The 26242-nt window shown below is 50.8% G+C and overlaps 1 protein-coding gene across 4 annotated transcripts in view; it reads right to left on the bottom strand.

Annotated features, from left to right (window-relative positions):
• LOC100284893 (stress regulated protein) overlaps window positions 1-26004 on the bottom strand; it is a 58201-nt gene extending 32197 nt beyond the window's left edge. The window contains exons 1-5 of one of the 4 annotated variants that reach the window (NR_182121.1): window positions 25562-26004; window positions 24567-24709; window positions 23598-23684; window positions 23231-23377; window positions 10037-10063 (exon numbers count right to left, since the gene is read on the bottom strand). Coding sequence is in view for 3 of the 4 variants with exons in the window: in NM_001157788.3 (NP_001151260.2) it covers window positions 10037-10063; window positions 23231-23377; window positions 23598-23684; window positions 24567-24785; window positions 25562-25816 (735 nt within the window). In the remaining variant the exon portion in view is untranslated. Of the gene's footprint in view, window positions 1-10036; window positions 10064-23230; window positions 23378-23597; window positions 23685-24566; window positions 24786-25561 lie in introns of all 4 variants that reach the window. The other 3 variants (NM_001157788.3, NM_001413213.1, XM_008674763.4) reach the window with 3 other exon arrangements.
• Between the last annotated feature and the right edge of the window lie 238 nt (window positions 26005-26242).

The following is a 26242-nucleotide window of genomic DNA, read 5'->3' as shown; positions in this document are numbered from 1 at the left end:
AATCTTGGTCATGACGTCGGGTCCAGGATGGCCGAGACGTCGATGCCATGTGGTGGAGGAGGTGGTGGAGACCAAGGCAGGAGGTGGAGACACGCCGGCGGTGGAGGGCTGGAGCGTGTAGAGAGGCCCCGAGCTGTCACAGCGGGCGAGAAGGGTCCTGGTGGCCAGATCCTTCACAGAAAAACCAGAGGGGTCAAACTCAATGGAACAGGAGTTGTCAGTAGTGAATCGACGAACAGAAAGAAGATTGTGGGTGATGTGGGGAGCTACGAGAACATCGTTGAGGTAAAACGGCCCAGGGAGAACCGAGGCACCTACTGAGGTGACTGGCAGAGTGGAACCGTTTCCAACGACGATCGAGGATGGGTGAGAGGGGAGTGGGGAATGAGAGCGAGAGAGCGTGCCTGCCGTGGGGGTGGTGTGGTACGAGGCACCGGAGTCGATCACCCAGTCGGAAGGGGGTGGGGTCATCGCCATGGTGCTGAAGGCAGCAGCGAGGGAGGTGCTGTCCCAACCACCAGCCGGCGGGGACCAAGGCGTCGAGGTGTGGGTCCCCGGGGACAGGAGCGTGGGCGGAGCCTGGGGCACGACGGGAACACCATAAGGAGGTGCGCCGTAGTGAGGTGTAGTCAGGAGGGCGGGCGCCGGAGGACGGGGGGCACTCGGTGCCTGGCCCGGCCACATGGCGATGGTCCCGGTCCAGGGGTTGTAGAAGGACGGCCACGCGTGGCCGCCACCCCGGCCGGAGGGACCACCACGAGAGGAGCCGCCGCTCCCACGGCCGCCCTTGCGGGAGCGACGACCCCCGTCGGTCGTAGAAGTCGGACGAGGGGCCGCCGGGACGGCAGGAGGGGGGCGGGTGGGAGCCCCGGTCGACGGAGGCCGGGTGGCCTGGCCCCCCGAGGGCGGCTGACCACTGGTGGGAGCGCTGTAGAGGGCCGAGGCAGGAGTGGGTGCCTCATTCGCCATGGTGAGCTCCTCGAGGAGAAGCTCGTTCCGCACGGCGTGGAAGGTGGGGAAGGGCACGCTCCTCTTGATGAGAGCCTTCAGGTGGCCGTAGCGGGGGCTGAGGCCACGCAGGAGGTTCAGCACCAGGGTACGATCGGCAACTGGCTCGCCGAGATCGCGGAGAGAGTCAGCCAGACCCTTCATCTGGCGGCAGTATTCTCCCACGGAGAGGTCTCCCTGAGAGAACAGGTGGAACTGGGCGTCGAGGTGGAGCGCCCGCGCATCCCGATTCCCGAGGAACTGGTCCTCGAGAGCGAGCCACGCCTGGCGAGCAGTGTCCGCCTGATCGCGGATGATGTCCTGCAGCTCAACGGTGATGGTGCCGTGGAGCCACGAGAGGACAACGCTGTCCATGAGGCACCAGGAGCGAGGCGGTGGGGCGTCGTGATCGACGAGGACGTGATCGTCGAGGACGAACCGCCGCAGCGTGAGGAGGACCTGTCCGCGCCAGCGGGGGTAGTGGGAAGACGCCGGATCCAACACCACGGACACGAGGGCCCGGATGTTGTGCAGACCAGCGGCCTGAGCGTGAAGAGCAGCGATGAGGTCGGCGTCGAGGTCGGAGTCGCGGGGGTCCTCCGGGGGTTCCACAGGGGCGACCGGCGGGCGACCGAGGAGGCGCTGCGTAGTGGTCATCTGGGTGGTCAGAGCGGCACCCAGAGCACGCTCTCGCTCCAGAGCGAGGGAGGCGGCGCGCTCGCGCTCCCGCGAGGCCGTCACAGCGGCCTGGATCTCCGCGAGGGTGTCGACGAGCGGGGAGGCGACGGTGGGAAGTGCAGAGGGCGTGACGGCGTGGCTCCAGGTGGGTGAAGTGAGGGTGGGAAACCCCGGCGGAGATCCGCGGCGCAGGGTCAGCGGGGAGGTGGCAGGAAGCGGCGCAAGGCCGGTGATGTAGGGGGCCCCTCCAGGGGCGGGCGCGCTGCTGATCGCAGCGGGGGTGATGGGGCCGGTGGCGGCAGAGGTGGTGCCGTCCATGGCAGCGACGGCTGGAGGAAGTCACGGCAAGGAAAGAAGCCGGGTCGGGGAGGGAGCGAGGTAGGGAAGCCTGCCTGAAGAACAACACCGGAGGGAGCAGTGGAGGTGAGCGGCTGCTCCCTGCTGCGTCCAGAAACAGAGGAGGTCGCGGCCTGGAGCGGTGGTCGCGGCAGAGGGAGGCGCGGCCTCGGACGAAGGGACGTCCGCGGCCGGGGCGGGGCGTCGGAGGCGCGGCACCGGGAGGGCGCGGAGCCGGGGCGGGTGCCCGCGCGCGGCCTGGACCGGTGGTCGCGGCAGAGGGAGGCGGCCGCGCAGGGGCGGCGGCCCTGTGAGCGGCGGGCGCGCACAGACGGGAGCGGCGACCCAGGGGAGGGCGGCGCGCCGGGGAGAGGGGAGGGAGGCCGGCGGCCGGAGGTGGGTCAGGGGAGGGCGGCGGCTGGAGCCGGCGGCGCTGGCTGTGTGGAGGCCGGCGGCGGCTACAGTGGAGGGAAAGTCCCCTGGCGGCTGTGGCTGCTCGGGGAGAGGAAAAAAATACTAAACCTAGCTGATACCATGTTAGAATAGGAACCCATACCCTAATCAGGGGTTGGGAGTGGTATTAAATAGGGAGAGTAACTGGGCCAAGGCCCATTACACAGGGGTATAATGGTCATTACACAGGGAATAGCACAAACCCTAGACGGGTAGTCTAACACTTAATATTGTTTTATTATGCATAACCCTTACACATGTTCATGTCATACTTATGCATATATCTCATGCATTGCATTCGATAGATTGTAATCTCGCTAACGGGGAGTACATCCTCGTGCCGGAGCAAGGAGTTGCTCAGGAGGTAGCCCAGGATCCAGCTCCAGAGCCTACCATCGAGGATCTGCCTGCCCCAGCCTTGCAAGGCAAGCCCTGGTTTTATGCATAACCGTTTATTATGCTATTTTACTACACTTAATGTTTGTAGGTTTTTAATGTGCACTTAAGTGTAGGAGTTGATTGAAACCCTAGTTGCATGAACTCAGGAATCCTTTTGAGATGGATACTAGTATGCTAGGTCGAGTAGCTGCTTTGCTAATTAGGGATCTCAGTAGAAGTCGAGTGATTTTTCTAGCACTCGCGCGAGGTCAGGAATTGGTTGTATCCACTTTTGATAACAGAATGATGATAGTCTGTGGACACAGATCCATGGGGGTGCGTTGTCTACGAGACGAAATTGGAATAAGGATTAACGTGCGGATACCTGTGTCAAGCGTTTGAATGTACTAAACACATGCCGAGAAATATGGTAAATCGGTAAGCCTAGTACCTGAGTGAACCTGCCCGCAGACTTTACCCCTCACGCGACCTGAGACGTGGTCTCCCATTCCGGTTATGGTGGGTACAAGTGCGGTCACTGCACAACGGCAGTAGGGGTCAGTGAGGCATTGTACGCCAAGGCGGTGAGCCCTGATCTGTTGCCAGGGAATCGATGGGGACGGTTGATGTGTGTGGGGACGGAGTGCCTCGCCACGTTGTGTTTAGGTTTACCTTGCAAGGATAAAAAAACTCGATTCGAATCGTCTGCTTCTCGCAGCTACTGAGACTGCTTGATCCATTGTACTGCATTGAGTAACAAGTGGAAATGTGATGACTTGGCAAAAGTTGTTGATTGCTAAATGTTAGATACCATGTATGATTAGATAGGTATATATTTAGTCTTAAGAAAGTCACAATAAAACTTGAAAAAGATAAAACTGGATTTTTAGACTCAGCTAGTGCTTTTGGCAAGCAAACCCCTCAGCCAAACAGCTGCATGTCTAGAGGTAGAGAAGTAGACTCCTCACACCGGGTAAGTCTAGCTGAGTATTAGTATACTCAGCATTGTTTGTGGCATAATTTTTACAGGTTCTCTGGAAGACATGGTTGCTGGAGTGACTTGGCCGTCCATATTGCCATCGGGTTGGACAGTCGAGTGGGACCCTACCTCGGCTGAGGAGGAGCATGAGGAGTGATGGGACAGGCTTCCCCGTCCTTCCATTTACTTATCGTTAGTTTTATTCCGCTGCATTCCGAACAATGATCACTACTTTTGCTAAAACTCTGATGATGTTGTAATAAATTTAATACTCCTTAATGTTGGTTTTATGTTTTATTGTATTTGCTCTATGCCTCACCATCGAGTGAGTACGTGGTACTGGATCCTGTTAGTGGCCTCGTCGGACTAGATCCGAGGGACTGACGTGTTATTCCTATTTAAGTGTGGTCTAGCCTCTAAGGTGAGACTTAGGCACTTAATTTGGAATAATTCGGGCGGTTCCGCCACACACCCCTCCCCCGGCGCCCACGGATCCGGGCCCCTCGACGAGCGTGGCCCGATTCGCCGATCCAGCCGTCGCCTATCACCGTCGCAGGCCGGCCGCACCTGTGGCCCCTGACCCATCGGTGTACCACCCGGTCGCCATACATCGCGACCCCGGGCACACTCACCCCATGGTGACTCGTCGCGCCGCCAGTGTTCTCCAGCCTGTCGATCGGCTGATCCTGGCTGCCGATACGACCGCCACTCCACCGGACGCCTCCCCAGTCCCCTCATCTGTCCGCATCGCCCTCGCCGACCCTCACTGGTGTCGGGCCATGGAGGAGGAGTACGCAGCCCTACTGGCCAACCACACTTGGGACCTGGTGTCACGTCCGCCCAGTACCAATGTGGTCATTGGCAAGTGGCTTTTTCGCCACAAACTGACTTCGGATGGCTCCCACGACCGCTACAAGGCTCGCTGGGTTCTTCGGGTGAAGGGTTTCACCCAGCGACCCGGCGTGGACTACGATGAGACTTTCAGCCCCGTCGTCAAGTTCACCACCGTCCGCACCGTCCTCTCCCTCGCCCTCTCCCAGAACTGGGCGATCCACCAGCTCGATGTCAAGAACGCCTTCCTTCATGGCACCCTGACGGAGACTGTCTACTGCAGCTAGCCCACCGGCTTCGTCGACACCGCCAACCTGGACCTAGTCTGCCGGCTGAATCGCTCGCTCTACGGCCTCAAGCAGGCGTTGCAGGCCTGGTACAGCCGCTTTGCCATCTACTTGGCTTCCACCGGCTTCATCGAGGCCAAGTCGGACACATCCCTCTTCATCTCTCGGCGGGGCGAGGACATCGTCTACCTACTCCTCTACGTCGACGACATTGTGCTCATAGCGCCCAACGCCAATCTCCTGCAGCGCACGATCGTCGCCCTCCAGCGGGAGTTCGCGATGAAGGATTTGGGGCCTCTCCACCACTTTCTCGGCAACACACAGAACGCCGGCCCCAGGGTCTCTTCCTGCACCAGCGTCACTACGCCATCGACATTCTGGAGCGGGCTGGCATGTCCGACTGCAAGCCTTGCTCCACGCCTGTCGACACTCAGGCGAAGCTCTCTGAGGACGACGGGCCCCCGGTCGCCGACGCGACATCTTACAGGAGCCTGACGTGCGCTCTCCAGTACCTCACATTCTCCCGACCGGACATCACCTACGCCGTTCAGCAGGTGTGCCTTCATATGCACACCCCACGGTAGCCCCACCTCACCGCTCTCAAGCGCATTCTGTGCTACCTCTGGGGCTCCCTCGACTACGACCTCCTCCTCCGACCATCCTCGACGTCGGACCTTGTGGTCTACACCGACGCCAACTAGGCTGGCTGCCCCGACACGCGACGCTCTACCTCCGGCTATGCCGTATTCCTGGGCGCCAACCTCGTCCCTTGGGCCGCCAAGCGCCAACCCGTCGTCTCCCGCTCCAGCGTCGAGGCCGAGTACCGCGTTGTGGCTAACGGCGTGGCCAAGGCATCTTGGATGCGCCAGCTCCTCCACGAGCTCTACAGCCCCCTTCAGCGCGCCACCCTTGTCTACTGCGACAATGTCAGCGCCGTCTACCTCTCCACCAACCCCGTACAGCATCAGCGCACGAAGCATGTGGAGATCGACCTCCACTTCGTTCGGGAACGTGTCGCAGCAGGCGACGTTCGGGTTCTCAGCATCCCACAACGCTACAGTTCGCCGACATCTTCACCAAGGGTCTGCCATCCAGTGTCTTCCTAGACTTTCGATCTAGTCTCAAAGTCTGTCCAGGATAGAGTTGTGACTGCGGGGGGGGGGGGGGGGGGGTGTTAGAACTATATTAGGGTTTACCCCTACCGGGTCCCTCTGTAATGGGCCTAGGCCCAACTATTCCTAGTATAATATTTCCCAACCCTGCTAGGGTTAGGGTTTCACTGTTCAACATCCTCCACCACAGCCCCTCGCCGGACTTCACTCTGAACCCGGTGAACACCTCCACGAACCACCCTTTCCCGACGCCAGGTCCTGCTGATCACGTCGTTTTGGTTTCCTAGACTGGGTGGTCAAAGTTCCAGAGATGGAGTAACGCCAGTCCTGTCTCCTCGTTTTCCGGCGGCTCCTGCGTGGTACCTCACTCCTACAAAGAGGTCATGCTCTTCAATGGTGGGAGTGTAGCCTCTCCTCTGCTGAGTGTTGCCGCTTCCCCTACGAAGAGAGGTGCCATTCAATCGCGATCGGTGAAGACGTTCGATGTGCGTCTGGTAGTGCAGAGTCGGGTATATGTGTTGCCTAACCGTTCTGAAGGTGGTTGGCAGGTGGTGCGAAGGAGAGCTAGACGAGCTGCACCCGTTCCTCGTGATGGTCCCTTGAGGATCTCCGAGGCAGGTGCTTCAGTTGTCTCTCTCCCTCCCACTTTGCTGAGACCTGCAAGCGGCCTACCCGTTGCTTTAGGGGTTTGGCCACCGTGCTTTTGGTTGTCCGATCCAGTCGGACACTAAGTGGGTGGCGGGGCCGCACCGTGAGCACTAGGGTGTTACCGTCCCGGTGTGGCAGCGCCTGATGAAGATGCAAGGTTCTCGCTCGCGCAGAGGTGGTTCCCAGGATATCAAGTGCACGGAATCGGTTTGGAAGCGTGTCACCCCGTTGCAGCCGACCAAGGGGGTTGAGCACCCTTCACCCCTGTTTTTGGCATCAGGCTCCAGGGAGGCTGCTCCAATAGTTCGTAACAGCAAAAGAAAGCGGCATCGAGCGAAACGCCAGTGGGTTGCGATCAAAGAAACACATACAAGGAGTCTGCATTCTTCAGGTTCGGTTTCTGCTAAAGATTCTGATTCTCCGACGGCAATGGATAGGGTCGCAACAGAGGTGAAGGAGCAGCCTGTCATGCCCATGATTTCCCATCCCTGTCTGTTGGATTTCTAGACTGAGATGGCGCGGGAGGAAGCAGTGTTGCGGAAGGCATTGTTGGTCATTATTGTTGGTACTAGGCCTGAGGTCCTAGGGGTTGAAGTCATTGATGAAGTAGCTCGACACTTTCACGTTGAGGCGGGCGCAATGTCCATTCATCAGGCCTTGCTAGAGGACATCATTCTGTTCCTGTCGGACGAGGATGCAGCTTCAAGGGTCTTTAATGAGGGAAGGATTTTCAGAGGTCCACAGTTTGATCTCGTTTTTAAGAGATGGACGCGTTGTGCAAATGCTTCTGCAGCGACGCTCTCAACCTTGGTCAATGTGGAAATCAAAGGCATTCCGGCGCATGCGTGGTCAAGAGGTGCTGCAGAACATCTATTACGAGATTCATGTCTTATCTCTAAATTACACCTGCCAACAGTTTTGAAGACGGATTTTTCGTCCTTCGGGTTGAGGACGTGGTGTGTGGATCTAAAGAATTTTCACCGTGAAATGATCCTCCTCATCTCTGAGTCGGGGCTGGCAGCAAGAGAGAAGCGATGTCTGTCCTACAAGGTTAATTTGATGGCTATTCCCGTTGAAGCCTCTGGATCGACCGTTGATTCCTCTTCGCTGATCGACGACAATCTCCCTGGTGGTAACGATGGACCCACCTGCCCTGGTTCACCATCGTGACACCTGAGAAGTGTTGAAGGCAGGCGACGCTCGGTTCTCTCTCGCTTGGGCCCGAAGCATCTTCTCGTGGAGAGGAGGAAAGCCTGATGGAGTCTGAGGTCTCAGTTAAGGGCATGGAGGGCGAAGCGACAAAGGTGCTGCCACCAGATCCATACCCAATTAGTGGGGGTCTAGTGCTAAGCGACGACTTTAATGAAGACCCAAGGGAGATTTTGCTCAGTCCCGAGAAATCGGCTCTACAAACTGAGGACATGGTGCAAGGAGATATCAATCTGGTTGGGAGAGCGTTGCAAGTTCCTGAGAAGGCGGGCGTGCTGGACTTTCAAGTTGTTGTTGGGCTCGAGGATGTTATCTCTGGTGATGGGTCGTTGGGACAGGCCGCTATAGATTCACCCCAACAATCGGTTGGGTTGTTGGAGTCTATGGGGTCGGTCTCGCCCCATGGTCGGGTCGCCGTCTCTGGTGATGGGCCACTGGGTCAGGCCTCATCTGATTCGCCCCAGCACTTGGCTGGGTCGCTAGAGTCTGATGGGCCGGTCTCGCCTTAAAGCCAGCTTGTGCAAGTTGATGTTACCGAAAATTTTTCTTCTTCCCCCCTGCTACAACGGGGTCGCTGGGTCAAGTTGGGTTGGTTTCGCCTCCGTAGCCTGGGGCTGAGCTGCAGGGACAAACCAAATTTGTCTCCCCCCGACATTGCAAGATTATGGACCAGAATGGCTTTGTGCTCTCTGTTCTTGATAACGCAACTCTGAAAGTTTACAGCAGAAGGGGCGGGACTTCAGGCGACAAGAGACATTCAATCTTTTGTCGTCATAATCAGTGGCAAACCCCTATTAGACCTTGGCCAGCTCCAATCCAGGATAAAGCAAGAATGCAAATAGATGGCTCGCGGAAGTCCAATCGACCAGAGCGAGTTTTTATAGTAGGTTGTGTAAGCTGAAGCGCCACAGGGAATTTTCCTCTATGAAGCGGTTCAAGAAGCGAAAGCAACACAGGGTTACAGAATCTGAAGCGTCAATTTAGTAATTGACCAAGTCTTGAACAATAAGTTGAGTCTGCAAACTCGGGGGCTACTTGATAGAATTAGGAACTCAGACAGAAGATGGAAAGACTCAAACACATCAAGATCAAGATTATCAATAATATTCAAGATAAGTGACTCATCTGGCCGATTCAATGATATGTACCACAAACACCCAAATCTAGCTTTTAGAAGATGAAGACTGGAACACATGGGTCCATGGGCTCGGCTAAGGGCCCAAGGACTTAGACGGTGCGAGTGAGACCAAAAGAAAGGCCTTCTACCAGAAGGATTCCTAAAGAATAAACATGGCAAAAATCTAGATCATGATAGATATGGCAAAACCCCAGACAGATAAGTGAAAGCACTTGTAAAGATAGAGTTTACTCCCTGATAGACTTGGTTAGATTCCCTATTTAGTAACCTACTCGGATACACTTGTTGTAAACCATTGTCCCTCCTTAGACTATAAAAAAAGGAGGGTCAGGGTGACCTATGAGGGCAGAAGAGATCATTAGATCAGAATACAAACGCCAACAACAATCAGGACATAGAGTATTATCTTATCTCGAGAGCTCGAACCTATATAAAACTTCGTGTCTCCCGTGCCTTTACCTTCAGCTTTCGATTATGTAACCTACCACATAAATTTACTATCGAATAATCTTCGACACCATTCAATTAAAATAGTTGTGGGTAACCATTCTAGAAAACCCTATTCAAGGCATATGTGGTCTTAATCATAGTCACAAGACGAGTACAGTGGTAGCGACCCTCGACCCAGAAATGTCGTCCCTTTACCGGATACACATGGTCATTTTTGTTTCCACCATGTAAAAGTTTCTCACATGCAACATACCACGTTCCTCGACCCTATCGATCCAGGAACTTTGTGACTATGGTCTTAATAGTTGTCCTTGGATTTAACAAAATCAATAATGTTGGTCCAAATTTAATAGTTTACATTTGTTAAAACAGCACTAGTATCTCTAAAACTGATTCAAATCCAAAACTTCAGTGATGACATTTCATCAGCATATATTGACTCTTCATAGATATTATACTGGTTAGGACAAGTGTATGTTGCGCAATGAATCATATAGTAAAGTGAGGCAGCCTGCTTTTTATAAAAACAAAGGTTTCTAGGAACTCTCACCGTGGCAGATAGCTTGCCTGTATTGATCTGAAAGAAAAAAGATAAGCATTAGTCTAGAAACTATACAACTCCGTTGCAGTGCTTATAGTTTTAAAAATAAATACAGCAGTAAGTTAACTGCACAAAACGAATAACTGATAATATTAACTATGCACTCCAATGTGATAGCAATATGGTTGTTGTCTATATTGATTGATGAAGAGGGAGTACAGGCGCACATATTTATAGAGGGACAGAGGGGTAGGAGATCTCAGGTTTATAGAAACAATACCCTGAGATCTCATTGAATGGAAGAAAACTATCTCTGCCCCCTAAATGGGAGGATTGTATCTATGGCTTCCTATATGCGGCTATAGCTTCCTATAAGCGGCAATGCTAGTAAGGCAAGTATGCCTACACTTGTATGGTAGGGGATCCTGCGCCTATATGGCAGGAAACACATGGCTGATATATTAGCTAACACGCCCCCGCAGTCTGATCGTCGGTACCACAGACGTTCAGGCTGGATCTGAACTCAGTGAAGACTGTAGAGGGAAGCCCTTTGGTGAAGATGTCTGCATACTGGGAGGTAGTAGGCACATGGAGAACGCGGACATCACCGAGAGCCACCCGATCCCGAACAAAGTGCAAATCAATCTCAATGTGCTTGGTTCGCTGATGTTGGATGGGGTTTGAAGACATGTAGACCGCACTGATGTTGTCACAATAGACCAACGTGGCATGACGTAACGGGTGACGAAGCTCGGCCAGAAGCTGACGAAGCCAGGTGGATTCAGCAACAGTGTTGGCGACGGCCCGGTAGTCGGCTTCAGCACTGGAGCGGGACACAGTCATCTTTCGTTTGGAGGACCAAGAAATAAGGTTATCACCAAGAAAAACTGCAAAGCCTGAAGTGGATCGGCGTGTGTCAGGACATCCAGCCCAGTCAGCATCAGAGTATGCAATTAACTCAGCTTGAGAAGAAGGGCACAACTAAAGACCCAAATGCAGAGTGCCACGAACATAACGTAGAATGCGCTTCAAGGCGGCAAGGTGAGGCTCGCGAGGATCATGCATGTGAAGACAAATCTGTTGCACAGCATAGGCTATGTCTGGTCGGGTAAAAGTGAGGTACTGCAGTGCTCCAGCTAAGCTGCGGAAATCCGATGGATTAGAAACAGGAGTACCAGTAGCTGCAGAAACCTTTGGGTTTGTGTCGACGGGTGTAGAACAGGGTTGCAATCTGCCATACCAGCCCGATCCAGAATATCCAGCATATATTGACGTTGCAAAAGAAAGAGGCCTCCATCTCGTCGTTGAACTTGCATCCCCTGAAAGTGATGTAGATCACCCAAATCTTTCATAGCAAACTCCAGCTGTAAGGCCTGAATGATGTGTCGGAGGAGAACAGTAGAAGATGTTGTGAGTATAATGTCGTCGACATAGAGTAACAAATAAGCTGTGTCAGTTCCTCTATGGTAGACAAACAGAGATGTGTCACTCTTGGCCTCGATGAATCCCAGGGATAGCAGATGAGTGGCAAACCGACTATGCCAGGCACGTGGTGCTTGTTTCAGTCCGTAGAGGGACTTATTGAGTCTGCAAACATGTTGTGGGCTGGCTGAATCCTCAAAACCTGAGGGTTGGCTGCAATAAACAGTCTCAGAAAGAGTCCCGTGAAGGAAAGCATTCTTGACATCAAGTTGATGAATCGGCCAGTTGCTGGAGACAGCCAAAGATAAGACAGTCCACACAGTAGCAGGCTTCACGACGGGGTTGAAAGACTCATCAAAATCAATGCCAGGTCGTTACGTAAATCCACGGAGAACCCAACGAGCCTTGTACCTTTCAAGAGAGCCATCAACATTAAATTTGTGCTTGAAAATCCACTTGCCGGTCACAATGTTTGCACCATGGGGTCGAGGTACCAGATCCCATGTGTGATTCTGCAATAGTGTCGCATACTCATCTTCCATGGCAGCTCGCCAATTAGGATCAGCAAGATCGCCACGAAAGGTCTTCGGAATTGGAGATAGGGGGGCGGCGTGGAACAGTGCTGGCACCCGGAAGCCAGCCTTAGCACGCGTGACCATGCGATGGTGGTTAAGTACTGGGGAGACAGCCACCGCTCCGGGTGGGGGACGACGATGCGATGCGTCCGTAGGAGGTGGAGATGAAGCAGCGACACTGCCAGTCGAGATGGCAGAGCCGTTCAGACCAGCCGGGGTGGTTGGAGTGACTAGGTCCTGCACTGGGGGGTGTGGTCGACGCGTGAAGACTTGGCCAAACCGGCGTGGTGCAGTGGAACTGGGTGGAGCAGCGCCTGCTGTTGGGGTGCTAGGAGCAGCAGCGCCGGGAGCTGCAGGAGCGCCAGGAACAACTTGGGCGCTAGGAGCAGCAGCGCCTGTAGGTGTGCTGGGAGCAGCAACATTGCCCGGTATGAGTCCTGAAAAAATAGAGGAGGTGGGCCTATAGGTGGCGGCACCGGGTTAGTGGTAATGTTATCCAGGAAGTCAAAATCTTGGGAGGAGGCAGTGGGTTGCTGTTCAGCAAAGGAAAAAGTGGACTCATCGAAAACAACGTGATGGGAAAGGATGACACGGTTGGATAGGAGGTCAAGACACCGGTACCCTTTGTGATGCGACGAGTAGCCAAGAAAAACACATTTAGCGGAACGGGGATCAAGTTTGTGGCTAGTGGTGGCAGATAGGTTGGGATAGCAAGTGTAACCGAACACACGAAGGTGTTCATAGGAGGGTACAGTTTTGAAGAGGGCGAAGTGAGGAGTGGAAAAATGAAGGGTCTTGGTGGGTAGAATGTTGAGAAGAAGTGTTGTCGTGTGGAGTGCTTCAACCCAGAAGGTTGGTGGGATGCTGGCCTGAAAGAGAAGAAAGCGAATGGTGTTATTGGTAGTACGGATGATGCGCTCAGCTTTACCATTCTGAGATGAGGTGTAGGGGCAGGACATGCGTAGGAGGACACCGTGGGTGAGGAAGAATGTTCGGGAGTTGGAGTTGTCAAACTCGCGCCCGTTGTCACATTGCACAGCTTTAATCGTGACACCAAACTGTGTTTTCACATAGGCGAAAAACTGAGTGAGAGTTGGGAAAGCATCAGACTTTAGTCGTAAATGGAAAGTCCATAAGTAATGGGAGCAATCATCAAGAACGACTAAGTAATATTTGAAACCCGAGACACTTAAAATAGGAGATGTCCACAAGTCACAGTGAATAAGATCGAAATTGTTAACCGCACGAGAAGTAGACGTACGGAACGGAAGGCGAACATGACGACTCAACTGACAAGCATGGCACAAAGGAGAGCTAGCATCTTTATGACACATGGGAACGATTGATGCGAGCTTGGAGAGGGACTCGTGGCCAGGGTGACCGAGACGGCGATGCCAAAGTGACGGAGTGGAGCTAGCGATGAAGCTGTGTGCAGCAGGGAGGCACAGGGGGTATAGTGGCCCAAAGCTATTGCACCTGACGATCACGTTTCGAGATAGTAGATCCTTCACAGAGCAACCAGAGGGATCAAATTCAATGGAACAATTATTATCGGTAGTAAACTGGCGAACGGAAATTAGGTTCTTAATAAGTTTAGGTGACACAAGAACATTGTTGAGATGTAAAGAACCATGTAAAGTAGTGGAGCCAGTGGAAATGACAGGAAGAAGCGAGCCATCACCGACAATAATGGAGGAAGGTGCAGTAAGATAGGGAGTTGAAGTATTGGATAGGGTACCGGCGTTGGAGGTCATGTGGGAGGTAGCATCGGTGTCGAAGTACCAGTCAGGCTGCTGAGGCGGAGTCAGGGATACGGTACTGAAAGCGGATGCAAGGGACTGAGCGTCCCAAGATGGAGTGGTCAGCTGTGCCAGCATGTCGTAGGGAGACTGGGGAGCACTTCCCTGCAGAGGGCCGGTCTGCAGAGTGTGCTGTAGTGGGGCGCCTCCCTGTCCTTGAAGAGCACCATGAACGTATTGTTGGGTTTGGTGGGCCAGCAGCGTCTGGTGAGGAGCGATGGAGACTGGAGCAGCGTAGAAAGCCTGTTGTTGCTGGGCCGTCGGAGGCAGCAGGGCCTGGTGTTGCGCCAGGAGACCTTGCTGCTGCTGTGGGGTCGGCGCCCGTGGGCCGGGCCACATCTGGATGGCCCCAGTCCAAGGATTTTGGAGGGAGGGCCACAGGCCGGAGGCACTCCCGTGCTGGCCGCCGAGACCAGCGCCTGAGAATGGAAGGATACCCTGGCGGCCTTGGCCACCCCTCTTGCTGCGACGGTTGGGGTGGCCGGAACGAGGAGCCAAAGGCGCCTTGTTGAAAGCAGCAGGAGCCTTGTTGGAGGCCGTCGAAGTCCCGCCTTGTGGAGGTTTGGTGGAGGTAAGCAGGGCGGCGGATGGAGAAGACGCACGATGAGCCATTGTGAGTTCCTCCAACAGGAGAGTGGCCCGGACGTCGTGGAACGTCAGAAAGGGGCGACCGAGGCGAACATGACGTCCGATGTCGGAGAAACGGTCGCTGAGGCCGCGCAGAACGTTGAGGACCAACGTCCGGTCGGAGACTAGTTCGCCAAGATCACCGAAGGCATCTGCCATGGTTTTGAAACGACGACAGTAATCGGAGACAGGTAGATCACCTTGGACGAAGTGCCGGAACTGAGCGTCGAGGTGGAGGGCGCGAGTTTCCCGATTCCCGAGAAACTGGTTCTCGAGAGTCAGCCAAGTGGTGCGGGCAGTGGCGCCGCGTTCCATGGCCATTTCAGCAAGGTCCGGGGAGATGGAGCCGGAGATCCAGGACTTGACAACGCAGTCCATGCGTGCCAAGTCGGGGAAGTGAGGCGCGGGAGTGTCGTCGAGGATGTGGCTGTCCAGGGAGTATTTGCCAGTGACGAGAAGGAACTCATCGCACCAACGGGTGTAGTTGTTGTTGGCGAGGTCGAGGACGACGTGAACGAGACTCTGGATGTTTTGCACAGCGACGACCTGGGAGTGGAGGTTGACGATCGCAGCAGCCTCGTGAAGGAGGATGGCGTCATGGAGGCCCTTGTCAGCACCACCCGCTGGATCAGAGAGGTGGGACTGATTGTCGTCAACAGGACTGCCATCGGTGGCAGTCTGAGCAGTGAGGGCGCGCGCATGTGCTGCGCGCTCGAGAGCAGCGCGAACACGTTCGGCGGCAACATCGCGCTCCTAGGTCGCGGTGGCCGCCTCCTGCTCTGCCTGAAGGGCTTGGGAGAGTGCAGCATCACGCCTGGCAGCAGCCTGGAGGCGAGCTTCATGCTCGGCTGCGACCTAGGTCGCAGCGTCGTTGAGGAGAGGTGGTTGTTCTAGACCAGCCATGGCCAGGGGAGGGCGCTGCCTGGATGGCGCGCAGAGGGGAGGTGAGGGCGCAGCCAAGACGTGGCGCGCAGGAGGAGGGAGGCGGCGCAGCTTGAGGACTGCGCCTAGGGCAGCGGAAGGAGGATATGAACTTGAACTCGTGATACCATGATAGCAATATGGTTGCTGTCTATATTGATTGATGAAGAGGGAGTACAGGCGCACATATTTATAGAGGGACAGAGGGGTAGGAGATCTCAGGTTTATAGAAACAATACCCTGAGATCTCCTTGAATGGAAGAAAACTATCTCTGCCCCCTAAATGGGAGGATTGTATCTATAGCTTCCTATATGCGGCTATAGCTTCCTATATGCAGCAATGCTAGTAAGGCAAGTATGCCTACACTTGTATGGTAGGGGATCCTGCGCCTATATGGCAGGAAACACATGGTTGATATATCAGCTAACACAATGTACAAGATCGTGCAAACTACATGTGGAAATTTGTCAGCCAAGAGTATTGAATCATTCAATTGATTCAGATAATTCGATCTGCTTTTTCCTTTTTCATAAAATGAAATATTTGACTGGAGGAAGTTATGCAAATTCTGACCATCATTCAAATGAAACCACGGTGAGGGATTAGAGAGTAGTATCGATGGGCAGGAACGTCGGCCGGGGACCTCTGCCACGGCCGAGCAAAAGGATGGTTTCTCCCTTCTAATTCTTGTCTGCTTTATTTCTCATCCATTGATTACATAAATAGGTCGTCTGGCCGCACCTATCTAGCTAGATATCCTTATCTCCTTAAAACTCTCCTAAAAACTCTCAACAAACTATTAACTGATAACCTTCCTAGATAATCTCAACTAATCTTCTAAATAATCTCTGATAAGGCCCATACAGCCCAAATATTCTCGTCTGCCTATATATATGCTACAGTACCCCAAGGGGGTTATTGTCTCGCCTAATCGAGGTTAGTGACATGGAAACAGAGCAGGTTAGGGTTAGGTTTTACGTCTAAACCTGGCTCCGATCCATTTTTTTGGCGTCGTTGCTGTGTCGTCCGCCCATCGCGGCCAGCCCTCTGGCTGGCCGTCGCGCATCCTCAGCCGCTGTCGCGGCCTTGCCGTCCGTCCACCCATCGCGGCCAGCCCTCCGGCCTGCCGTCGCGCATCCTCAGCCGTCGTCGCGGTCGGCCTTCCCCCTTCCCTCCTCTGCCGACGTCGCGGCCTTCCCCCATCCGCTTCTGCGTCGTCCGCCTGCTGCGCCCTGCATCGTCGGCTTCTGCGCCTCAAGGGCCACGGATCTGAATCTGCATCGTCGTCGTTTCTGCGCCGCCCGCTTGCTGCGCCCTACGCCCTGCACGCCGCAAGGGCCGCGGATCTGGATCTCTGCCATCGCCGCTTCTGTGTCGTCCGCCTGCTGCGCCATGCATCATCGGCTTCTGTGCCGTCCGCCGCCTGGGACAAGGGTCGTGGATCTGGATCTGCGTCGTCGCTACTTCCGCCAGAAATCTGCGCCGACCGTCGCCGTTGCGGGCAGGGCCGCGGATCCGCTGCTCCCGCCGGAAATCTACGGCGGAACCTTCGTCAACTCGTCCAAGTCGGGTTGCTGTCAGCTACGGCTCCTCTTGTTTGTTTGGTTTCAGGTCTCCTGTTCTCCCTGATTTTCATTGAATTCAATATAGCGACAAATGCTTTTGTGGTCAATATCACTCTTAATGGTCAAAATTATCCGGAGTGGGCTTTCTGTGTTGAGACTGCACTCAAGGGACATGGATTACTCTTCCATTTGACTGATGCGGCACCCGTTCTTGCTGATGGTCATCGCAATGCTGCTGATATCAAAACATGGCAGCTTAATGATGGTAAAGTGATGGCTGCTATGGTGAACAACGTCAAACCGTCTATGATTATAAGTTTGTCGAAATTTAAAACTGCTAAAGCCATCTGGTCTCATTTGAAGGAGCGTTTTGTTCAGGACAATGGTGCTCTATTACACACTCTCATGCAGCAGACACATGTTATTGAGCAAAATGATATGAGTATTGATGAGTACTACTCAACCTTTGATCGCCTGATGAGTGCTTCGACATCTATGGTGCCTACTTGTAATGCTGATACGTGTCCGGCTCATAAGTTTATTGAGAAGTTCTTCACTTATAGACATGTTATGGACGTTCGGGCCAAGTTTGATTCTCTTTGTGCTCGTTTACTTTAGGGTTCTGACATTCTCACAATGGCTAAGGCGGTGTCTGATTTACTTGCTGAAGAGACTCGTCTTAATTCTCTGTCTTCTACTGGTGGTAATACTCACAGTGTGTTGGCTGTTGCCCAGAAACCTAAGAGTGTTTTTAAGCCTTGTGATCATTGTGGAAAGACCAATCATCGATCTGAGCTTTGCTTTGTCAAGTTCCCTGAGAAGTTGACTGATTTCCGTGCACGACGTGCTGCTCGTGGTCGTGGTCCAGGACCATCTCCTAGAGGCTCAGTTGTTGTTGTTGCCACTTCGTCCGCTTGTACTTCAGAGTCGGCCTAGGTACTTGATTCAGGAGCCTCCTTTCATGTCACATCTGATCAGTCAAAGTTGGCTTCTACTACACCTGTCACAGATGGTGCTTCAGTGCAGACAGCTGATGGTACTGTATGCCACATTACTCATAAGGGTTCTCTTTGTAATCCACACTTTACAGTACCTAATATTTTCTGTTCCTGAGTTATCTATGGACCTTCTTTCAGTAGGTCAAATTACGGATCATAATTGCTTTGTCGGATTTGATGACTCATCTTGTTTTGTACAGGACCTTCGCACAGGGGAAGTGATTGGGACTGACCGTCGCCGTAGAGTTGCTCCTCGCCTCTACATCTTGGACTCTTTGCAGCTTCCTTCCTTAGCTACATCTCCAGCGCGTGTGCTTTCAGCTACACTTGCTTCTGTTGCGTCTTTTGCCCAGTGGCATCATCGTCTAGGTCATTTGTGTGGATCTAGATTGTCTACTCTAATAAAGTCAGGTTGCTTAGGTCATACTTCGGTTGAGTCTGATTTTCATTGTAAGGGTTGTCATCTTGGAAAACAAATACAACATTCATATTTTACTAGTGATTCTCATTCTGTTGAACCCTTTGATTTGGTTCACTCTGATATTTGGGGTCCTACACCTATTGTGTCAAAAGGTGGACATAGATACTATGTCATTTTTATTGATGATCATTCTCGCTACACTTGGATTTATTTCATGAAACGCCGCTCTGAGCTGATTTCTATTTATAAATCCTTTGCTCGCATGATTCACACTCAATTTTCCACTCATATTAAAACCTTTCATTCTGATTCTGGTGGTGAATATTTATCTGATAATTTCCGCAAATTTTTGGCTTCAGAGGGTACTCTTGCTCAGCTTTCTTGCCCTGGTGCTCATGCACAGAACGGTGTGGCTGAACGCAAACACCGTCACATTATAGAAACTGCTCGCACTTTGTTGATATCTTCTTTTGTCCCGTCACATTTTTAGGGTGAAGCAGTTTCTACTGCGGTTTATCTCATCAATAGACAACCGTCATCCAAACTCTCTGGCAAAACACCTGATGAAGTTCTTTTCGGAACTCCTCCACGATATGACCACCTTCGAGTTTTTGGATGTACGTGTTATGTACGGTTATCACCTCGTGAACGTACTAAATTGACTGCTCAATCTGTTGAGTGTGTTTTTCTTGGATACAGCCCTAAACATAAAGGTTATCGGTGTCACTGTTACGATTCATCTTCTCGTCGCATGCGTATTTCTTGAGATGTGAGCTTTAATGAAAACCGACCCTTCTTTTACTACTCTTCCACTCATTCTTCTTTTTATTCCACAGAGTCTACCTCCTTCATGAGCCTTCCTCCCATTTCTGAAACTTTATCAGTATCACCACCATCTATTGTTTCTACCCCAGATGTTCTTATTCCATCACACCACCTTCCACTTCCACACCACCTCAGTCTTACTCTTCTAAATCACCTGTCACTCAGACTTACATTCGTCATCCTCGCTCTACTCCCACGGCCAGTCCTGATGATGATCCTGTTGCTGATACTTGTACTAACAATGATGACTCTCATGTTGTTTTTACTCAGGGGTATCATCTTCGTGACCGTGGCACTATTGCAGCTCCAGAACGTTATGGGTTTCCCCGTGCTAGTGCAGTCATTGCTGAACCATCACCTTATAAAGAGGCTTCTGGTATACCTGAGTGGCAGCTTGCTATGACTGATGAATTGAATGCCCTTCATCGCACATGTACATGGGATGTTCTGTTACCTGCTGGTGTTGTACCTATCACGTGCAAATGGGTCTTCAAGGTTAAAACCAAATCTGATGGGTCTATTGAGCGATATAAAGCTCGTCTTGTGGCCAAAGGTTTTCAACAGACTCAGAGTATTGACTATGATGAGACTTTTGCACCTGTGGCCCATCTGACTACTGTCCGAGCTTTACTTGTTGTTGCAGCCTCATCTTCTTGGACTATCTCACAGATAGATGTCAAAAATGCTTTTCTTCATGGTGATCTACATGAGGAAGTCTATATACATCCACCTCCTGGGATAGAGGTTCCCTCAGGGCATGTATGTCGTCTCCGTCGAGCCTTGTATGGTTCTAAACAAGCTCCTCGTGTTTGGTTTGAGAGATTTGTTTCTGTCATCAAGGCTTGTGGTTTCTATTCTAGTGATCATGATCCTGCATTGTTCATTCATGTTTCTTCACGAGGACGCACGTTGCTATTATTATATGTTGATGACATGTTGATTACAGGCGATGATCCTGACCATATTGCTCATGTGAAGGCGTATCTGAGTAAGGAATTTCAAATGTCTGACTTGGGGGCACTTAGTTATTTCTTGGGCATTAAGGTTTAGCAGACTCAAAATGGTATTTATCTTTCTCAGGCCAAGTACATACAAGACCTTCTTGACTGTTCTGGTATTAGTGATACTCGCACTGTTGCCACGCCTATGGATCTTCACTTATCTCTTCGTCCGACTGATGGGACACCTTTGGAGGATCCATCTCGATATAGACATCTTGTTGGCAGCTTAGTTTACCTTACTGTCAACAGGCCAAATATTGCTCATGCGGTTCACATCTTGAGTCAGTTTGTCTCTGCTCCTACATCAGTTCATTATGGACACTTACTTTGTGTGCTAAGATATTTACGGGGGACAAAAACACAATGTTTATTTTATGACTCAAATTCCCCACTTCAGCTTCATGCTTACTCTGATGCTACCTGGGCCAGTGATCCTACAGATCGTCGCTCCATTACTGGTTACTGTATTCTTCTTGGATCATTCCCTGTTGCTTGGAAATCCAAGAAGCAAGTTGTTGTATCTAGATCTAGTACTGAAGCAAAACTTCGTCTGGCTACTACTACTGCTGAGATTATCTTGATTCGTTGGCTCTTGGCTGATCTAGGCGTTTCTTGTGACTCGCCTACGCTTCTTCACTGCGACAACACTGGAGCTATACAAATTTGTCATGATCCAGTGAAGCGTGAACTCACAAAACACATTGGTGTTGATGTATCATTCACTAGATCTCATTGTCATCAGAAGACCATTGATCTTCAATATGTGCCCTCAGAATTACAGCTTGCAGATTTCTTCACAAAAGCACAAACTAGGGCACAACATTAGTTTCATCTAATCAAACTCAATGCTTCAAATCCTCCACTTCCGCCTTGAGTTTGACAGGGGGTGTTAAGGCCTATAAAGCCCATATATTCTCGTCTGCCTACATATATGCTACAGTACCCGAGGGTTTTATTGTCTCACCTAAAATCGAGGTTAGTGACAATCTCAACTAATCTTCTAATCTTATCTCTAACTATCCTTATCTAATCCCCCTTGGAGGGCTCATGGCTGCTGCTGCCGCAGCCCCTCTATGGGCCACCTTAGGCCCTGACACTACACCCCTCCTGGACAAGCAGCTCGTCCTCGAGCTGCAACATGACGGGTGCTCAAAGACCGAGTCTACTTGACCCAAAACCAGACACCTAGAAGACAAGCCTTTTACATCTCGGCTTATCTTATTATTCCGAATCTAAATTTTTTTTACCCCATAAGATAAGGCGGACACCCTCCGCGCATTGGACTTGCACGTGTGCAGCCACCTGGATCCCTTGGACGCCATCTGGACGAAAGGGGAGTACATGAACGCACACCTGGAATAGGTCGCAACAATAACCAGCGGAGGCAGCCTCGTGGCGACCGGTAGCGGAATGTGGTGGCGCTAAATAGTGCGCCCTTGCCGATGACGAGGGGAGTGCCTTCCCTACCGCCACTGTCGTAGAGTTGAAGCTCGTCGCCCGCAGGAGACGTACCATGCTCGCACTTGGAGATAGCGGCCCGGTGCCGCTGCTGATGGCCGTCTGACAGGGCGAGGTTGCGCCCCTGTATGCCGAGGTCAACCGTCACCAAGGTTGCCTCGAGCATCTGCCGGCGCATCTCCCGCACTCTCCGTAGTGCAAGGAAGCCACGAGCAACAGCTTGTATGCCGCCGACGTCTGGAGCTGTGCGAACAACGCCAGCTGGTGCTGCTCATGTTGCACTGCTGCCTTGATTTGCAACAGCCCTTGCTCAACCTTCTGGAGCGTGGCTTGCATCTTTGCGAGATCAGTCCTTTTGTTGGTCCACAAGTCCCCCATCGATGGAGTTGGTGATTGCTGAGTCGTGGCTGCCCCTAGTGGCGTCGCCCATGGGGATGAAGACACCGTCAACGAAGATGATGTAACGAAATTTAGCGTAGTCCCTGGAGATGGGCACGCTGGCGTCCAGGTTGTGGTGACAAAATTGGCAGACGATGCTGCCCATGGAGATGGGGACGTCGGTTGCCAGGATGGCGTGACGAAGGTGGCATGCGGCGTAGCCCATGGAGATGGGGACGTCGGTTGCCAGGACGGCGTGACGAAGGTGACATGCGGCGCAGTCCATGGAGATGGGGATGCCGGTTGCCAGGATGACGCCGCAAAATTGGCAGCAGAAGCCATGGGATCATATCGAAACCCAAGCTAGCCGATACCAGATGTTATGGTCGCTAGATCGGTGAGGGATTGGAGAGGAGTATCAATGGGCAGGAACGTCGACCGGGGACCTGCGCCCACGGTCGAGCAAGAGGATGGTTTCTCCCTTCTAATTCTTGGCTGCTTTATTTCTCATCCATTGATTACATAAATAGGTCGGCTGGCCACACCTGTCTAGCTAGAGATCCTTATCTACTTAAAACTCTCCTAAAAACTCTCAACAAACTACTAACTGATAACCTTCGTAGATAATCTCAACTAATCTCCTAAATAATCTTAACTAATATTCTAATCTTATCTCTAACTATCCTTATCTAATCCCCCTTGGAGGGCCCATGGCTGCTGCTGGCGCAGCCCTTCCGTGGGCCTCCTTAGGCCCTAACATTATAGTTTTAAAAATAAATACAGCAGTAAGTTAACTGCACAAAACGAATGACTGGTAATATTAACTATGCACTCAATGTACAAGATCGTGCAAACTACATGTGGAAATTTGTCAGCCAAGAGTATTGAATCATTCAACTGATTCAGATAATTCAATCTGCTTTTTTCCTTTTTCATAAAATGAAATATTTGACTGGAGGAAGTTATGCAAATTCTCATTCAAATGAAACCATGGGGTTAGAGTTCAATGTATGATCTAAAACAAAGGGGTGCAAACATGTCTGTGGATAAATCAGAGCATACAAGATACACAGCTAACTTGTCTGTTCACTCGATATATGAGCTATTTAGCATTCAGATGAAAATCAGTGAAATCGGATTTTTACTTGTAGCAACTAGTAACTTATCCAAAATTTGAAGATTACGAAGTCTTCAGAAGTTAATAGAACTAACCTCTTCAAGGAACTCATAGTCCACAAAAGCTGCTCCAGCTTGCACATTAAGCGATCCTTGATTCATAAGTGTATCTAAGCTTGTGATTGTGTATCCTTTTGGAAGCACTCCAAGCAAGTAAGCTATCAAGAAGTGACCAGCTTCATGCTGTACGGGATATCAATTTCAGAACTTAAGTCCATTCAAAGGAAAGCACTGAGTAATGAAAAACGAGAAAAACGAAGATTTGCATTTCGGGGTCTGTTTGGGAAATGGACGTTTAAAGCATGTTTTGGTTTTGGTGGCATCCTCACTAAACTACTTTGTTTCCTTTTTCAGTTCATTTAACTTAGATACCAAAGCATTATTAAAAATGATAATAAACTACCTGGATAACTCTGTTGTGATACTTCTGGCTGAGATAGTGACCAATTGTATCAAGAACCAAGTTTCTCACCCCACCACCAAAATATACCTAGAGAGATGTGATTGGGTAAGCTCCATACGTAGAGGCTTATCAGAAGGTCAATGTTTAGATAACAATGCATGGAATGAAATAAATGGATTAATGTCTAACTACATCTTTGATTAGCTCAAAGAATGACAAGCTAACCAACATATATGTGTATAATTGAACCAAAGAAGCACATACTAGGACCAACCAAATGCTAAAAATAAAATTATGTCTTATCAGACTCATAAGTAGGGGCAGCACCAATTGAAGAAAAGCTTGTCCAACATCGGTTAAAATGGTTTGGACATGTCCAACAGAGGTCTCCAAAGACAACAGTGTGTAGTGAGATCCTAAGGCACGATAGTAATAAGAAAATAAGAAGAAGACCGAAGTTGACATGGAAAGAGACACTAAAAGGAGACTTGAAAGGACGGAATATATCCAAAGATTTAGCCTTAAATAGAAGTGTATGGAAAAACAACTATCTATGTGCTCGAATCATGACTTGTGGGTTCTATTGAGTTTTAAACTCTGGTCTACCCCAATTTGCTTGGGATAGGTAACTCAACATTTCATAGATAAATCTACAATAAGGATTTCCATTGATATCTGCAACATTATGTATTGAAGAGGAAAGTTCTATAAATCTCAATAGTAACCAAACAGTAAAAGTATAATGGTTGCATGCACTGAATGTTATGAACATCTCGCACCAATTAACTCCAAAGTTATAAGGCACTAGGGAGGTCAGTATATGGAAGCAAACTTTAGGAGATGGTAAAACTACATAAATATGAAAGAAAATTCCTAGCTAGTTGATTAATTGAGAGCAGTAAAGCAGACATATATGTTTTCTTGAAGCATATGAAAAAATGTTTTTGAAGGCAATGGCAGTTTACTCACAAAGTCCACGGACCACAAAGATAGTAGACCTAGTATGAGAAACAGGATTTGGAGTTGAGAAAGTTCCAATGCAGCTGATACAGAAAACCCTCCCAGAACTGCAGCGATTTGGAGATTTCTCTCAATTGATCCTAGTGTCAGATCTACGGGTGATAGGAAAGCAGAAGTATCAATCCCATTCAGTTTAAGCTCATCCAATTTATAAAGTCGTTGAGGTACCTAGTACAGATTTGGTTAAATAAGAGACTGTAAAATGAGGTACCAAAAATGGAAAAAAAGGTAAATCATGTTTCTTCCCCTGGAAAAGAAATATCACCACCCAGAACCATGTATGAAAACCTAATAGAGAAGCAGATGGACAAAACATGTCATTTTCTTGAATAGAAAATTAGTTACCTGAAAGGGAAAAGGTCAGATAGTTCTCTTCTTGAAAAAGAATAATACTTAGATTGCAGCAAATTTAGTTGCATTCGTTTATGCCTTGAATTGAATGGATGCAAGAAAGAAAGAAATTTATCTTATAGTTACATTCCATCACATTATTCGCACAGGTTCCTGCCAAAGATTTTATTTAATCTTAAATATTGAACATACAGGTCGAAGTGGTAAATAATGACGCATGCTGCTCATACCCACTGCCCATCACCTACGCGAGGAAAGGATGTGAACAAAATTGCACAAGTACGAACCATAGCAAAATCAAGACAGCGATTCCTGTTGTTTAACAATCATTATTGTGTACTCAACTCAATAATCAACGCATAGGTACAACGGGGGCAGTCTTCTGATCCCAACATCATATTTGAGCTCTAATAATTCATGGATATAACTTCTGAAGATAGTTTCTGATACCGCTCGTAGTCAAGAAGTAAACTAATCAACAAAAAATGCTCAAAATTCACATATAACCGCAGGTACTAATTGGCACTAGAAAGCAAGAATGAAGAACGCGTCGTCAAGATCAACAACGCAGGACAGGTGGATGCAGCACAAACCTGCCTGGCGGCGCCAAAGGCCCGGAGCCCGCCGTCACCCCCCTGCGTACTGCGCACGAGGGAGAGCGCGGCCATGTCGTTCCCCTGGCTTAGCAACTGGTCCACCTGCTCCAGCACCGCCGTCAGGCGCGCCGGCGACTGGGAGGACGAAGTGTCCGCGGCGCGAGCAGGCGGCAACCGGAGCCTAACGGCGGCGGGCTGCATCTGAGTCAAGCCGAAGCCGAAGCAAGAGGCTCCTCCCAGGTTCGTGCTCATTTTTTATCCTTGGACGGTTGGACCTGGACAAGCACAAGACCGAGCGGCGGCAGTGGCCACGCAGCCGGCGCGGGTTGGATTGGATTTCCTGTAATCCTACTCACCTCTCTCGCGGTCCACGGAACCAGATCCGCTGCAGTAAGCCAGTAACGCTGTCATACAGCAGTGTGCCATGCGTTGATTTTATGGGAAGGAGTTGTGCTGTCCTCTTCAGCAGTACATGGAATACGGATAGCAACAGATAAACTATCCGCAGATAGTATCTCTGGACATTCGTATCTACGACTTATATCCGATATCCGAACACGTATCTGTTACCCGCTACGAATAAAAATAGTATTCAGGATATCCACGGATATATCCGTTTGTCCATTACACATACAACATATTTAAATCTAGCAAATTCAAATATGATAACATTTTTAT

The sequence above is a fragment of the Zea mays genome, chromosome 3 (assembly GCF_902167145.1).
Source record: "Zea mays cultivar B73 chromosome 3, Zm-B73-REFERENCE-NAM-5.0, whole genome shotgun sequence".
Lineage (NCBI taxonomy): Eukaryota > Viridiplantae > Streptophyta > Magnoliopsida > Poales > Poaceae > Zea > Zea mays.
This window is presented reverse-complemented; position numbering and strand designations above follow the sequence as displayed.